Raw genomic sequence first — 16,733 nt, 5'->3', positions numbered from 1 at the left:
AGGACAGAGCAGGGGCTTTGATCACGGAGGGGGATGCAGAGCTGCTGTGTCTCCTGGCTCCTCTGCCTCATGCTCCCCACTCAGGGCTCCAGCAGCGGGCTCAGAGGACAGTGTAGCATTAGCATCCCCTGCCCATCCAGGTTGTCACTCTCCTTGGCCCCTCGCTGCTCCCCAATGGAAAAGAAGGGGGGAAATAAAGAATTGTAAAAAATATATATATTGGAACCTGTATGTTTTGCGATCTTCGCAACATTTCTCCGTAAACTCTCCTTCTTTGGGTTTTTGACAAAACCTGAATGCAGAAGTGGTCTCCTCCCCGGTCACCCGTCCAGCCCCCGTGGGCCGTCCCCAGGTGTCCCTGGCTCCTCGTCCCCACAGTCCTGTCCCTGCCTGTGCTGCCTCCAACACATGCACCCCAGGCTTTGTGCCCGTGGTTCCGTTTTGGTCCTTCACGAAGTATTTCTCCAACCGAGAAGCTGCTGGGATCTCTGTAGTTGGTGGCCCCGAGCGGCCCCACTCCTCTCGAGGATGATACCAGTGGGGCCGCTGTAGGCAGGCTCCGTGCTGCGGGCTGGGCAGGTGCAGTCGCCCCCATCCTCCCCATGGGACTTGTGTTACTGTCCCCGTGTCCCAGATGGGGCGTCTCAGGAGCAGAGCCAGCATCCTCCCTCCTCTCCCCAGTCAGCAACACTGGCTGAAGGCCACAGCCTCGAAAGGGACAGCCCACGTGGGGCCTCAGTCTCCAGGGCTGTCCCTACTTCAAGGGACAAATGTTTTGTGAAACTCAGTTCAATTCTGAGATTGATGGCCAGCTTGCGGGTGGCTTGAGCTCTGGGCTGGAAGGCAGGAGGTCTGGGTTCAAGTCTCAAGGTAGACGGGGCCCAGGGGTGAGTTCCGGTATGGGCTGGGGGCCACGGTGCTGCCCACGTGGCTCCCTGGGGAACTGAGCTCCCTGTGGCCATGCACCGAGCCTTTGGGCTTTTCCAGGCTGCACCAGGCTGGTGCGATGCTCTCCTCTTCAGACCCCAGACTGCCCTTGTGTATTCCCTCTTGCCCCATCCTCAGCTCAGGACAGAGACGGAGCTCTGTCCCAAAGGCCATCCTGTGCCCCCAGCCACCTCTCATCATTGGTTTACGGGTGGGCTAGTGACCTATTTTGGAGCACCTACATCAGTGCCGTCTTCCAGTCTGACTCGGTTTGAACTATTAGAGAATTTTATTTTTCCCTGAACTTGAAATTGGGAGGAGGGAATGCTGTCCGCACGTGGAGGTGCTTGGAGTGGGGCCTGCCAACCCGGAGGACGCTAGGGCTATGACGAAGGCTACCCCACTACATCGTCCAAGCACCTCCATCCCAGTTTATGGTGGGGTCCAGACCTGCCCCTGAACTTGGCAGTTATGTGAGCCAATAAATTCCCAGTTATTATTTATTTTTTATTGGCTGGACACAGTGGCTCACACCTGTAATCCCAGCACTTTGGGAGGCCGAGGCAGGCAGATCGCTTGAGGCCAGGAGTTCAAGACCAGCCTGGCCAACATGAGGAAACCCCGTCTCTACTAAAAAATACAAACATTTAGTCAGACGTGGTGGCCCATGCTTTAGTCGGTGTGAGAACTGACTAATGCAATTGCTGAGACTATATTATGAACCTGTATAGTGTTAGAAATAAATTTTCAGTGCCACCAAAGAAACAGCACTCGAACATTAATTTTCTCAGCACGGCAATTTTACTTCTATAGAAGGGTGCGTCTGGCAGGTGGAGCCCAGCGCCGCGCTGCTGGGCCTGCTGGGACTTGCAGTTCGCAGGCTCGGGGTGGGCAGGCGCAGTGCCGAGTTTGCCCCTGCGCGAGTCGGGGTTGGCGGCGCCTGAACGAGCACACCTGAACGAGGGAGGGGAAGGGGTTCTTATCCCTGACGCAGGTACCCCTACTGCTGTGTCGTTCCCCTATCGGCTAGGGTTGGACCGCACAGTCTAAGCTAATTCCGACTGGCTGTTTTAAAGAGAGCAGGGGTACGAGTCGGAGTGGCGGGGTGAGTAGTTTGGCAGGAAGGAATGCTACAGAACAGGTGACTCAGGATGACTACAAACAGAGCAGGTGACCAAGGATAACTAAGGTCAGAGCAGGTGACAAGGGTGACTAAGGTCAGAGCAGGTGATAGAGGCTAGGAGGGGTTGTTTACTGAAACTAGGGGCAAGGAGACAAAAAGAACGAGGAAGTTAAAGTTTAAAATGAAGAACCAAGAACAGGTGGCCAGGCACGGTGGCTCACGCCTGTAATCCCAGCACTTTGGGAGGCCGAGGCAGGAGGATCACGAGGTCAGGAGATCGGGACCATCCTGCCTAACACAGTGAAACCCCATCTCTACTAAAACTACAAAAAAAATTAGCCGGGCGTGGTGGCGGGCACCTGTAGTCCCGGCTACTCGGGAGGCTGAGGCAGAAGAGGGCGTGAACCCGGGAGGCGGAGCTTGCAGTGAGCCGAGATCACACCACTGCACTCCAGCCTGGGCGACAGAGCGAGACTCCGTCTCGAAAAACAACAACAACAACAACAAAAAAAAACGGGGGAGCTGAATATACAGATACATTGGTTCTTTGGAGAGGAGCTCAGAACTGATTGTACTTAACAATTTATAGGCTAAAATCTTTGAAGAGGAATTTATTATATCCTACAACAGTATATTAATTATAGTAGTTTTACTATTTTAATTTCTCATAACAATCAGTACAATATTAAATAAATATTCAAACAATAATTTAATTTGGCTGGGCGTGGTGGCTCACGCCTGTAATCCCAGCACTTTGGGAGGCCAAGGCGGGCAGATCACTGAAAGTCAGGAGTTCGGGACCAGCCTGGCCAACATGGTGAAACCGCGTCGCTACCAAAAATGTAAAAAATTAGCCAAGTGTGGTTGTGCACGCCTGTAATCCCAGCTACTTGGGAGGCTGAGGCAGGATAATCGCTTGAACCCGGGAGGCGGAGGTTGCAGTGACCTGAGATCACGCTATTGCACTCCAGCCTGGGCGACAAGAGCGAAACTCAGTCTCAAAAACAAACAACAATTACTTAAGCAATAATTTTAATAAGTATGTAATACATTATACGTTTATATAACTTGCTTAATAAATAATAATAGTTATTAATATCCAATGGCTAGACGCCGGGAGACGACGGAGCTGGGATTTGAGGATTGGCTATACGTTTATATAACTTGCTTAATAAATAATAATAGTTATTAATATCCAATGGCTAGACGCCGGGAAACGACGGAGCTGGGATTTGAGGACTGGCTCCGCGAACCCCACAACGCCCGGGGACTCCAGCGAACCACACGGGGTGGATCCAACAGCCGCAGGGGCATCGCGGTCCTGCGGAGACGCCTCCCGCCCGGAGGGGGCGCTGTGACCCAGGTTGGAGCGCCGGGAGCCCAGCGCCTGCCTGCGGGGCCTGCTGGGACTTGTAGTTCGCAGGCTCGGGGTGCGCAGGCGCAGTGCCGAGTTTGCCTCTGCGCGCGTCGGTGTTGGCGGCGGCGGCTGCGGCAAGTTCCTGAGGTGCGCCCGCGGGGGGCGTTCGCTCCGAGCGCCGAGAAGCCGAGCGGAGGAGGCGTCCCCGGGACACGCAGGGGAGGCCGGCCGGCCTGCACAGGGCACTCCCGCCTCGGGGGCCCTGTCTGGCGCCTGAGCGCGCGCCCCAATGGTCACCTGCGCCCACCTGGGCCGGCGCGCGCGCGGCTCCCGGCAGCTCAGCCGTAAGTGCCGCCGCCTCCCGCGCCGCGACCTCCTTGCCGGGCCTGCCGGGGCTCTGCTGGTGCTGGGTCTGGCGGGGCCGGGTGGCCGGGGCATGACCCTGTCGCGTTAGGGTCCCCACGGGAGGGTCGGGGGCCGGCAGCTCGCCCAGGGCCCCAGCGCCCAGGATGGCACGGTCTGCCCTTGCCCTGTGAAAACGCCCCTGGATGAGAGACGCACAAGCTTCCTGAGGCTCAGCCTGCAAGGAGAGGGAGAAGACGCATTGACCCTAAAGGCAGAGAGGGGCTGCCACGCTCGCACTGCAGTGAGGCCACATCAGAGAGGTCTCAGCGAGGGGCGGTCCCGCCCTCCAGGGGACACCGGGCGATGTCTGGGGACGTCTGTGGTTGTCATAACTGGGGGCAGTTCCTGGCATGGAGTAGGTGGAGGCCCGGGATGCAGCTCAGCACCCTGCCCCAGCCCAGAGAATGACCCAGGCCGCAGTGTCCACAGCGCCCTGAGGGAGAGACCTCACTTACACGTTAGCACCGCGGTCGTAGTGATAAGATAGCGAGGGTCCTTTTTTTTTTTTTTTTTTTTTTTGAGACGGAGGCTGGAGTGCAATGGCACGATCTCGGCTCACTGCAACCTCCGCCTCCCGGGTTCAAGCCATTCTCCTGCCTCAGCCTCCCGAGTAGCTGGGATTACAGGCATGCACCACCACGCCCGGCTAATTTTTGCATTTTTAGTAGAGACGGGGGTTTTGCCATGTTGGCCAGGCTGGTCTCGAACCCCTGACCTCGTGATCTGCCTGCCTTGGCCTTTCAAAATGCTGGGATTACAGACGTGAGCCACCGCGTCCAGCTGTCTCTTTCTCTTACAAGGACACCAGTCATGCCCCCAGTAGCTGGAAGAGGCAGGAAGGATTTTTCCTGAGAGCTTTTCTTTTTTTCCTTATCTTTTCTTTTTGAGATAGAGTCTTGCTCCATTGCCCAGGCTGGAGTGCAGTGGCACAGTCTTGGCTCACTGTAACCTCTGTCTCCCAGGTTCAAATAATTATCGTGCCTCAGCCTCCTGAGTAGCTGGGTTTACAGTGATGGCCACCACACCTGGCTATTTTTTTTTTGTATTTTTAGTAGATGAGGTTGCATCATGTTAGCCAGGCTGGTCTCGAACTCCTGGGCTCAAGTGATCCTCCCGTGTCGGCCTCCCAAAGTGCTGGGATTACAGGTATGAGCCATCATACCTGAGCTTTTCTCTAGAGCCTTCGGAGGGAGCACAGCCCTGCCCACACCTTGATCTCAGACTTCCAGAACTGGGAAAGGATATATTCCTGTTATTTTAAGCCCCCGGGTTACTGGCACCTTGTGAAAACAGCCTCAGGAAATGCATGGAGCGCTTCACTTCCTAATGGAGCCTGTTTTGTAAACTTGTTTGCTTCAAAGGGCCTCAGGACCTTCATCCATAAAATGGGGCCTTTAAGACCCCTGGCCATGGATGTGTGTGGCGTCTCACACCTTTAATCCCAGAATTTAGGGAGGCTGAGGAAGGTGGATCCCTTGAGCCCAGGAGCTGTAGACCTGGGACAACATAGCAAGGCCCCGTCTCTACAGAAAATACAAAAAATTAGCCGGACATGGTGGTGCCTATAGTTCCAGCCACAGGCTCAGGTAGGAGGATAGCTTGAGCCCAGGAGGTTGAAGCTGCCATGAGATGAGCTATGATTGCACCACTGCACTGCAGCCTGGGCAACGGAGGGAGATCCTATCTCTTAAAAAACAAAAACCCTGGCCTCAGCCCTGGGTTCTGGCTTCAGTTTACCTCCCTCTGTGTATGGAGGCCCCTTGAAGCAAATGGAGGTTCTCCAGGCCAAGGGCTCTGGGATCTGGGCACTGGCCTGGATCTGATATTCACAGCTCCTTTTTCCTTCCCACAGCTCTGCCTGCCCAGGAACCTACTTTTCCCAAGAGGAGAGAATGGCCGCTGGGTACCTGCCCCGCTGGTCCCAGGTGAGATGTCCTCATTCTCCCAAAAGGCGCCCAGTATATCCAGAGGGAACAATCCCACCAGAAACTCAGTCCTCGATAGAGAAGGACACCCTTTGCTGTGTGAAAGTTCAGGAGAATTCCCCAGGAGTGGTGAGTGGGATGAGGTAGTCATGCTGCTCCCAAGTGTAAAGAGTGACCCTCAGTATTGGGACTGAGCACAGCCTCTCCCTAGGAGACAATATTATGGGATCCCTGGGGTGTCAGTTTTTCTGGCTGGAAACCTCTGTGGCTGTGGTACCTTTGCCCAAGTTCTTGTCCTGCATTCAGGAAGAATGCGGTACGCAGACAAGTGAAGGGTGAAGAAGAATTGTATTTACTGTTAGAGCAGTTCATAGGAGTGGGCAGCTCCTCCCTGTTGGCAGGTTGTCTGGTCGAGTATTCAGCTCTCAGCAGAAAGGTGGCCCAGGAGGGTGGCTCCTCTCAGCAGGCAAGTCATTCGGATGTCTCTGCAGGTCTCTGAAGCTCTCAGCAGGGACGGTAGTTCCTCTCTGCCTGCATGTCGTCTCTGCAGCTTTCAGTGGAGAGGGTACTTCTCTCTGCAGCTGATCGTCCGGTCCCATCCTGTCATCTCTCTGCCTTCTTTGTCCTCTGGCCGTCCTCTGCCCTGCTAAGGCTGAGCCCAGGGCTTTTTGGACCTCAGAGGGGAGGAAGTGTGGCCAACTGGTCCATGGGCAGCCATGGGAGGGTCGAAAGAGGCACCATGAGTCCCTGCTCTGGTCTGTAGGACTGGCAGCCTGGCCCCCAGTCTTCAGGCGCTCCCTGGCCTGAAGATGGGGCCTTACTGGGGACCCACCCACTTCCATCCAGGAATTAATCTGCCTCCTGCTGCCATTCATGGCCCCAGGACTTGGCCCCAACCCCCACTCTGAGAGAGGCGAGGCAGTGGGAGCAGACACCCCTGAACCTGCAGGGACTGGGGAGTCCTTCCTGAGATCCCTGAGGATGCAGGTTGCAGAGATGCCTGGGTCCTGCGCCTGGGAGGGCAGCCATGGCTGCACCCAGGAGCTCCTGCATCGCCAACTTGGAAGAGGCAGGGCTCTCACTTGTCTCCAGCTCCTGCCTGCTTCCTGGAGTGGAAGGCCCAGGTCTGCAGCTGCAGGTCTGGCAGCTTCAGGTGCACCCAAGAGGGCAGATCCTGCCTCTTCTCGGGTCCCCCAAGAGCACAGGGAGGCTCGGATCCACAGCTACAGGAGGGCGGGGCTCCCACTAGCTCCATGGAGTGTGCAGCCCTGGTGGCACCTCCCTGCTGCTGCTGACATGGTGGCATCAGCCACTGCCATCAACAGGTGGGATCCAGCACCTTCCCCTGGAGAGGAGGCAGTGCTGCCCAGGAAGGCATCCTCCTTTTTACCTGAAAGAATATTTCTGTAATTGTGATAAAACACACATGAAATATATATGAACTTTACCATCTTAGCCATTTTTAAGTGCACAGCTCAGCGGTATTAAGTTGGACAACCATCACCACCCTCCTCTCTAGAACTTCCTCCTCTTCCCAAACTGAAGCTCTGTCCCCATGAGACACTCATTCCCTGTCCCCCTCCCCAGCCCCTGGCACCCCCCATCCTACTTTCTGTCTCTCTGAATCTGACAACTCTAGGGACCTCCTAGGAGTGGAACCACACAGGCTGTGTCCTTCTGTGTCTGGCGTCTCTCACTGAGCGTAACGTGATTGCAGTTTTATTTTTTTATTTTTTTGAGACAGGGTCTTGCTCTGTTGCCCAGGTTGGAGTGCAGTGGCATGATCTTGGCTCACTGCAACCTCTGCCACCCAAGCTCAAGCTATGGTATCTCAGCCTCCCAAGTAGCTGGGATTATGGGCATCCGCCACCATACCCAGCCAATTTTTGTATTTTTAGTAGAGACGGGGTTTCTCCATATTGGTCAGGCTGGTCTCGAACTCCCGACCTCAGGTGATCCGCTTGCCTCAGCCTCCCAAAGTGCTGGGATTACAGGTGTGAGCCACCGTGCCCAGCTGGTAACTTTTTTTTTTTTTTTTGAGATGGAGTCTTGCTTTGTCACCCAGCCTGGAGTGCCGTGGCACAATCTCCGCTCACTGCAACCTCTGCCTCTTGGTTCAGGTGATTCTCCTGCCTCAGCCTCCTGAGTAGCTGGGACTACAGGCGTGTGCCACCACGCCTGGCTAATTTTTGTATTTTTAGTATAGATAGGGTTTCACTATGTTGGCCAGGCTGGTCGTGAACTCCTGATCACGTGATTCACGTGCCTCGGCCTCCCAAAGTGCTAGAATTACAGGCATGAGTCACGGTGCCCAGCCAACTTTTATATCTTACAGCAGATACCAGCTTAGGTGCTGTTTTATACCATGGATTACCGGGATAGCCATTCAGGCCCTAAACACTCATCAGCCCCTTCATGTGTTGAAACAAAGCTTTTGCCATATTTCAGTGGGTCAATTGTTGTAGCAGATTCCTCTTTTTTTTTTTTTTTTTTTTTTTGAGATGGAGTCTCACTCTGTCGCCCAGGCTGGAGTGCAGTGGCGTGATCTCGGCTCACCGCAAGCTCCGCCTCCTGGGTTCACGCCATTCTCCTGCCTCAGCCTCCCAAGTAGCTGGAACTACAGGCGCCCACCACCACGCCTGGCTAATTTTTTTGTATTTTTAGTAGAGATGGGGTTTCACTGTGTTCGCCAGGATGGTCTCGATCTCCTGACCTCGTGATCCGCCCACCTCGGCCTCTCAAATTGCTGGAATTACAGGCGTGAGCCACTGCGACCGGCCACAGATTCCTCTTCTTACGTTGTCCAGGCCTTGTAATGTGTTACTCTGAGTCATGGAAGCAAAGAGAACTAATCTCTAATAACTGTGAGTTTTGAGGAAGGTCCTGTTCCACCCTGCATATCGTTGGGTATTGCTTCTCAGTCTTCTGACTATGGCAATAGCAAATGCTGCGACTGATACTAACTAGTTAGTCCTCACGACAACACGCTTTGGATAAAATTCTTCTTTCCATTGAACAGATGAGGAGGCTGTGTCCTGGATAGGTCAGCAATATACCTGCAGTCCCATAACCTGCAAGTGGCATATCCATGACATCCATTCATTTTCAGAATCAGCAGGGGGAGATTCTCACATGGGAATGTCAGACTCAGAAATCCAGAGGTTAGAATCACCAGTTCAATAAGAAATGGGCAAAATGTTTCATCCAGACCTGTGTGCTGGTCGTCCTTGCTGTGTTGATGGTGGGCCTAGGGTCTGTATGTCCCTCTGATTTTAAGCCAAGGACACGCACCCACAAGGGAGCTAGTAGAAACTGACTTCTGGACTTTGCACCTTGACCTTTCTCAACTTCCCTGGTGCCACCAACCTCACCCCTCCTCCCATGAACGTGGGTGGCGATGGACCCATCTTGAGCAGAACCGCTGTGATATTCTAGGAATTAGTAACCTTTGAGGACGTGTCCGTGGACTTCTCCCAGGAGGAGTGGGAGTTGCTGGAGCCTGCTCAGAAGAACCTGTACAGAGAGGTGATGCTGGAGAACTACAGGAACGTGATCTCCCTGGGTAAGGCAAGCATCATTAATTCCTGTGTTCATTGATTCACATTTATCTGGTGTATTAGTCTGTTCTCACACTGCTAATAAAGAAATACCCAAGACTGGGTAATTTGTAAAGGAAAGGGGGTTTAATGGACTCAGTTCCACATGGCCGGGGAGGGCTCACAATCATGGTGGAAGGTGAATGGGGAGCAAAGTCACGTCTTACGTGGTGGTAGGCAAGAGAGCTTGCGCAGGGGAACTCTCATTTGTAAAACCATCAGATCTCATGAGACTTATTCATTACCTCGAGAACAGTATGGGGAAAACCACCTCCACCATGATTCAGTTATCTCCCCTTGGCTCCACCCTTGACGTCGGGATTATTACAATTCAAGGTGAGATTTGGATGGCGACACAGCCAAACCGAGTCATCTAGCATCTACTATGCGTCTGGCACCGTGCTGGGAATGGGGGATTCATTGGTAAGACAGACAGACATGGGTCCTGGTTTTGTGGCTTTCGTGGTCCGGTTTCTCTGAGAACAGATGACCTTACTTGTTCAGTACGTGATAGCTGGAGCTGCAGTGCAATTGCATGTCTCAGCTCAGGCATAGATAACTTCTCTGATTCCCCTTGGGAACAAAGTCAGAGTGTCTTAGTCCGTTTCACACTGCTATAAAGCATACCACCTAGGCTGGGCGTGGTGGCTCATGCCTGTAATCCAAGCACTTAGGGATCACAAGGGTGGATCACTTGAGGTCAGGAGTTCAAGACCAGCCTGGCCAACGTGGTGAAACCCTGTCTCTACTAAAAATGGCGGGTACCTGTAATCCCAGCTACTCAGGAAGCTGAGGCAGGAGACTTGCTTGAACACGGGAGGCAGAGGTTGCAGTGAGCCAAGATTGCACCACTGCACTCCAGCCTGGGCAACAGAGCAAGACTCTGTCTCAAAAAAAAAAAAAAGAAAGGTTTAATGGAGTCACAGTTCCACATGGCTCGGGAGACCTCAGGACACTTACAATCACGGCAGAAGGGGAAGCAGGCACCTTCTTCAAAAGGCAGCAAGAGAGAGGAGAGCAGGAAAAACTTATAAAACCATCAGATCTCATGAGAACTCACTATCAGGAGAACAGCATGGGGGAACCGCCACATGATCTCGGTACCTCCCTTGACACGTGGGGATTACAGCTGGAGATTACAATTCGAGATGAGATTTGGGTCGGGAGACAGCTCAACCATATCACAGAGCATTTGTACTCTTTCTGCCAAGGTAAAGAGCCATCATTTAAAAAAAAATGTTTTGGCCGGGCGCGGTGGCTCACGCTTGTAATCCCAGCACTTTGGGAGGCCGAGGCGGGCGGATCACAAGGTCAGGAGATCGAGACCACGGTGAAACCCTGTCTCTACTAAAAATACAAAAAAATTAGCCCGGCGTGGTGGTGGGCGCCTGTAGTCCCAGCTACTCAGAGAGGCTGAGGCAGGAGAATGGCGTGAACCCGGGAGACGGAGCTTGCAGTGAGCCGAGATCGGGCCACTGCACTCCAGCCTGGGTGACAGAGCAAGACTCCGTCTCAAAAAAAAAAAAAATAAATAAATAAAAAATGTTTTTACTGTGATAAAAAAATGTAGGCTGGGCGTGGTGGTTCATGTCTGTAATCCCAGCACTTTAGGAGGCCCAGGTGGGTGGATCACTTGAGGCCAGGAGTTTGAGACCAGCCTGGCCAATGTGGCAAAACCCCATCTCTACTAAAAATACAAAAATTAGCTGGGCATGGTGGTAGGCGCCTGTAATCCCAGCTACTTGGGAGGCTGAGGCATGAGAATCGCTTGAACTTGGGAGGCAGAGGTTGCAGTGAGCCAAGATCGTATCACTGGACTCCAGCCTGGGTGACAGACCGAGACTCTGTCTCAAAAAATATATATACAGCGGTGGCTCACGCCTGTAATCCCAGCACTCTGGGAGGCCGAGGCGGGGTGGATCACCTGAGAGACCAGCTTGACCAACATGGAGAAACCCTGTCTCTACTAAAAATACAAAATTAGCCGGGCATGGTGGCACATGCCTGTAGTCCCAGCTACTCAGGAGTCTGAGGCAGGAGAATCGCTTGAACCCAGGAGGTGGAGGTTGTGGTGAGCTGAGATCGTGCCATTGCATTCCAGCTGGGCAACAAGAGCAAAACTCCTGTCAAAAAAAAAAAAAAGTACATATATATATATATGCACACACATATCTATATATCTCTATATAAACATAAAATGTGCCTTTTTCACCCTTTTTAAGTGTGCAGTTCAGTGGCATTAAATGCATTCAGCATGTACTACAACCAACACAACTGTCCATTTCCAGAACTTTTTTATCCTCAACCAAAACTCTGTACCCCTTAAATTCTCCCTCCCCAGCCCCTCCTTCAGCCCCTTGTAACCATGAGTCACTCTCCATCTCTATGGATTTGCCTACCCTGGACATTGCTTTTTTTTTTTTTTTTTTTTTTTTTCCCGAGATGGAGTCTCGCTCTGTCACCCAGGCTGGAGTGCAGTGGCGTGATCTCTGCTCACTGCAAGCTCCGCCTCCCAGGTTCACACCATTCTCCTGCTTCAGCCTCCCGAGCTGGGACTACAGGCGCCCACCACCACACCCGGCTAATTTTTAAAAAATTTTTTATATTTTTAGTAGAGATGGGGTTTCACCGTGTTAGCCAGGATGGTCTCAATCTCCTGACCTCATGATACACCCACCTCGGCCTCCCAAAGTGCTGGGATTACAGGCGGGAGCCACCGCACCCGGCCGACATTTCATATAAATGGAATCATATAATATGTGGCCTTTTGTGTCTGGCTGATTTCACTGGGTGTGATGTTTTCAGGGTTCATTTACATTGTAGCCTGTGTCAGTGCTTTATTCATAGATGAAGAAGATTCCATTGTGTGTATACAACACGCTGTGTCCATCCATTCACCAGTTGATGGGCGCCTGGATTTCCACCTTCCCGCTGTGGTGAATCCTGTTGCTGTCAGCACTGGCAAACAAGTATCTGTTTCAGTCACTGTTTTCAGTGCTTTGGGTCGATACTAGGAGTAGAATTGCTGGATTATGTGGTAATTCTATGTTTAGAATTTAGCTTTTTGAGGAACTGCCATACTGGCTTTTCTTTTGTTTTATTTTTTTGTTTTGAGACAGAGTCTCACTTTGTCACCCAGGCTGGAGTGCAGTGGCGCTGTCTCAGGTCACTGCAACCTCTGCCTCTGCAGTTCAAATGATTCTCATGTCAATCAGTTCAAATGATTCTCAGCCTCCCAAGTAGCTAGAATTACAAGTGTGCACCACCACACCTGTTTTTGTGTATATATATATATATTTTTTTTTATGAGACAGAGTTTTGCTCTTGTTGCCCAGGCTGGAGTGCAATGGTGCAGTCTAGGTTCAAGCAATTCTCCACCTCCCAGGTCCAAGCAATTCTCCCGCCTCAGCCTCCCCAGTAGCTGGGATTACAGGCATGCGCCACCACACCCAGCTACTGTTTTTGTATTTTTAATAGAGATGGCTTTTGCCATGTTGTCCAGGCTGGCATTGAACTCATGACCTCAAGTGATCCTCCTACCTCCACTTCTCAAAATGCTGGGATTACAGATGTGAGCCACTGTGCCCAGCCCCATACTGGTTTTTGTATCAGCGTGTACATTTTCCATTCCCACCAGCAGTGCAAACTGTTATAATTTCTCCACATCCTTGGCAACACTTATTACTTTTTATTATGGTCTTCCTAGTATGTGTGAAGTGGTATCTCATTGTGGTTTTGATACGCATTTCGCTAATGACCAGTGACATTGAGCATCCATTCATGTGTTTATTGACCATTTGTGTATCGATTTTGGGGGGAAATGTAAGATCTGTTTTTTTGTTTGTTTGTTTTGTTTTTTGTTTTTTTTGAGACAGGGTCTCGCTCTCATTGCCCAGCCTGGGGTGCAGTGGTGTAATCAGAGCTCACTGCAGCCTTGACCTCCCAGGCTCAAGTGATCCTCCCACATCAGCCTCCCAGGTAGCTGGGACTATAGGCTCAGAGCACCACACCTGGCTAGTTTTTTGGGTTGTTTTTTTGTTTGTTTTTTGTTTTCTTTTTGGTAGGTACAGGGTCTTGCCATGTTGCCCAGGCTGGTCTCAAACTCCTGGGCTCAAGTGATCCACCTGCCTCTGGGCCTCCCAGAGTGTTGGGATTACAGGTGTGAGCCACCATGCCCAACCAGATCTGTAATTTTTTTTTTATTTATTTTTTTGAGACTGAGTCTTGCTCTGTTGCCCAGGCTGGAGTGCAATGACACGATCTCGGCTCACTGCAACCTTTGCCTCCCGGGTTCAAGCGATTCTTCCACCTAAGCCTCCTGAGTAACTGGGGTTACAGGCATGCACCACCACGCCCAGCTAATTTTTGTATTTTTAGTAGAGATGGGGTTTTGCCACGTTGGCCAGGCTGGTCTCAAACTCCTGACCTCAGGTGATCTGCCCACCTTGGCCTCCCAAATTGCTGGGATTACAGGAGTGAACCACGATCTGCCTGGCGCAGATCTGTAATTTTTTAACTAGAAAATAAAATCTTTATCTTATGCTACCTGTCAAGTATACTCTTGTCTCTTTCAGAAGCCTTGAAGAACCAATGTACTGATGTGGGGATTAAGGAGGGTCTGCTTTCCCCAGCACAAACCTCACAAGTCACTAGTCTTTCCTCGTGGACGGGGTATTTACGTTTTGAACCAGTGGCTTCTTCCCACTTGGAGCAAAGAGAAGCCCTGTGGATGGAGGAAAAAGGAACTCCTCAAGCCTCCTGTTCAGGTGAGAATCAGGCAGACAGGAACCACTGGGATGGCAGTGGCATCATGGGAAACATTGGTCAGAGAGCTCTTCACAAGGCCCTGATTCTGTAAGGGAATGCCAAGATCCCTTTCTCAGACACCGTCAGTTCACTTTCTGGCAGCTTTCTCCTTCTCTTTACTACCTTACATGACCTCTCTCTGGGTACAGAGAAAAGAGTATCCCATTTTCTTGTTTTATTTCTTTATCTTAAGACAGGGTCTCACTCTGTGGCCCAGGCTGGAGTGCAGTGGCATGATCATATCTCACTGCATCCTCACCTTCCTGGGCTCAAGTGATTCTCCTGCCTCAGCCTCCTGAGCAGCTGGGACTGTAGGTACATGCCATCACTCTCAGCTATTTTGTTTTTCTCAGAGATGGAGTCTCACTGTGTTTCCCAAGCTGGTCTTGAATTCTTGGCCTCAAATGATCCTCCTTTCTCAGCCTCCCAAAGTGTTGGGAGTACAGGCATCAGGCACAACTCCTGGCCCCATTTTCTTCTATTTTTCCCCCCATTTTCTTCTTGAAGCCATTCTGCCTATGTTTGTAGTTGTCTCTTCCCTGTTTGCTTTCTTGATAATTCTTCTCTCTGCCAGACATATTCTCCCACCTTTACAGAGTAATTTCTTTCTTTTTTTTTTTTTTTTGAGACAGAGTCTCACTCTTGTTGCCCAGGCTGCAGTGTGTGGTGTGATCTCGGCTCACTGCAACCTCTACCTCCCAGGTTCAAGCAATTCTTCTGCCTCAGCCTCCTAAGTACAGGTGTGTGCCACCACGCCTGGCTAATTTTTGTATTTTTAGTAGAGACAGGGTTTCACCATGTTGGTCAGGCTCAAACTCCTGACCTCAAGTGATCCACCTGCCTCGGCCTCCCAGAGTGCTGGGATTACAGGCATGAGCCACTGCACCTGGCCTACAGAGTAATTTCTTTCTTCATTGATATTTCCCTGCTTTTTCCCATCACTGTCAATCTTCTGCTGCTGCATCTCATCCTCAGTGGCCTTCCTTGCCACCCATCTCTCTTTTTCCCATCCTTCCCCCATGTTCAAAGCTGATATTTGAACATCAGTCAACACAGGCCTTGTAGATGTCAGAAGGACTTTTGTCCTACTGGTTTTCAAGTAGCTGTTTCTTCTTCTAAAAAAATTGTTTCCACCTCAATTTATTTCAGATGGGATGACTGTACTAAGGAACCAAGACTCAACTTACAAGAAGGTGGTTTTGCAGGAGGAACCAGCCAGTGGTATAAATACGATAAATCTTATCAGAGAAGACAGGGGTTGGAAGCAATTAGAGGAGAGCCATGAAGACCCCCAGGGGCTTTGGAGCCAAAAGGCATCCCTCCACGTAGTGGCCATTCCTCAGGAGAAGGCTACTGCATGGCATGGATTTGGGGAAAATGGTAATCTGAGCCCAGCCCTTGTTTTATCACAGGGAAGCTCTAAAGGGAACCACTTGTGTGGCAGTGAGTTAGATATTACAAGCTCGGCATCCGATTCAGTCTTAAACCACCATCAGATGGGATATGCAGATCAGAGACCCTGTGAAAGTAATGAATGTGGAAATGCCATCAGCCACAACAGTCACTTTATTCAACACGAGGGGAAAATGTTTGTGTATTTGGAAAATGGGCAGTCATTGAACCACGGTATGGCCCTGACTATCCACAACAAAATCAACACGATAGAGAAACCCTTTGAGTGCCACCAGTGTGGGAAGGTGTTCAACCGGAGGCATTCTTTGAGTGAACATCAAAGAATTCACACGGGAGAGAAACCCTATGAATGTCAGGAGTGTGGGCGAGCCTTTACGCACAGCTCCACCCTCACGCGCCATCTGAGAACTCATACTGGAGAGAAGCCCTACGCGTGCGGCGAGTGTGGGAAAGCCTTCAACAGGATCTCATCGCTGACTCAGCATCAGAGGATTCACACCGGGGAAAAGCCCTATAAATGCGAAGACTGTGGGAAATCCTTCTGCCAGAGTTCTTACCTGATCTTGCACAAGAGGACACACACCGGAGAGAAGCCCTACGAATGCAGTGAATGTGGAAAGGCCTTCAGCGACCGTTCCTCTCTCAACCAGCACGAGCGAACCCACACGGGCGAGAACCCCTATGAATGTAAGCAGTGTGGGAGAGCCTTCAGCCAGAGGTCTTCCCTTGTGAGGCACGAGAGAACTCACACAGGAGAGAAACCCTACAGGTGTCAGGAATGTGGGAAAGCCTTCAGCCAGAGCTCGTCCCTTGTCACACATCAGAAAACTCACAGCAGCCAGAAAACCTATAAAATCATTGACTGTGGGAAAGCGTTCTACCAGAACAGACATCTTATTGGGTGTTAGCAATTGCATGCTGCTTTGTAAACCACTTTTTAGTACTCTGACACATACATATGGTTATCTTTTGCCCTGGTGTGATGGATAATTTGAAAAGAAGTGGGTTTATGTCACCTTCTCACCTTCTTGTAAGAAAGCTCTGAGAATGGGCATTTTTGCATTTTGTTACTGTGGTTGTTGAGATGGAGTCTGCCATTCAGGCTGGAGTGCAGTGGCATGATCATACCTCACTGCAGCTTCAACTTCCTGGGCTCAAGTAATCCTCCCACCCCAGCCTCC

The 16,733-nt window shown here is 51.3% G+C and overlaps 1 protein-coding gene across 1 annotated transcript; it reads left to right on the top strand.

The window, feature by feature from the left end:
• The first annotated feature begins 3,526 nt into the window (after positions 1–3,526).
• ZNF554 (zinc finger protein 554) lies at positions 3,527–16,722 on the top strand. Its single transcript, XM_030795853.1, is given in 6 exon segments — positions 3,527–3,723; positions 3,726–3,751; positions 5,665–5,737; positions 9,173–9,299; positions 13,908–14,099; positions 15,289–16,722. Coding segments are annotated over 6 exon segments (1,617 nt in total). The 5' UTR covers positions 3,527–3,696; the 3' UTR covers positions 16,461–16,722.
• Positions 16,723–16,733: the final 11 nt, after the last annotated feature.

This window comes from Nomascus leucogenys, chromosome 17, assembly GCF_006542625.1.
Source record: "Nomascus leucogenys isolate Asia chromosome 17, Asia_NLE_v1, whole genome shotgun sequence".
In the NCBI taxonomy this organism is placed as follows: domain Eukaryota; kingdom Metazoa; phylum Chordata; class Mammalia; order Primates; family Hylobatidae; genus Nomascus; species Nomascus leucogenys.
Note: the sequence above shows the minus strand (reverse complement) of the source record. Positions and strands in the feature narration are given on the sequence as shown.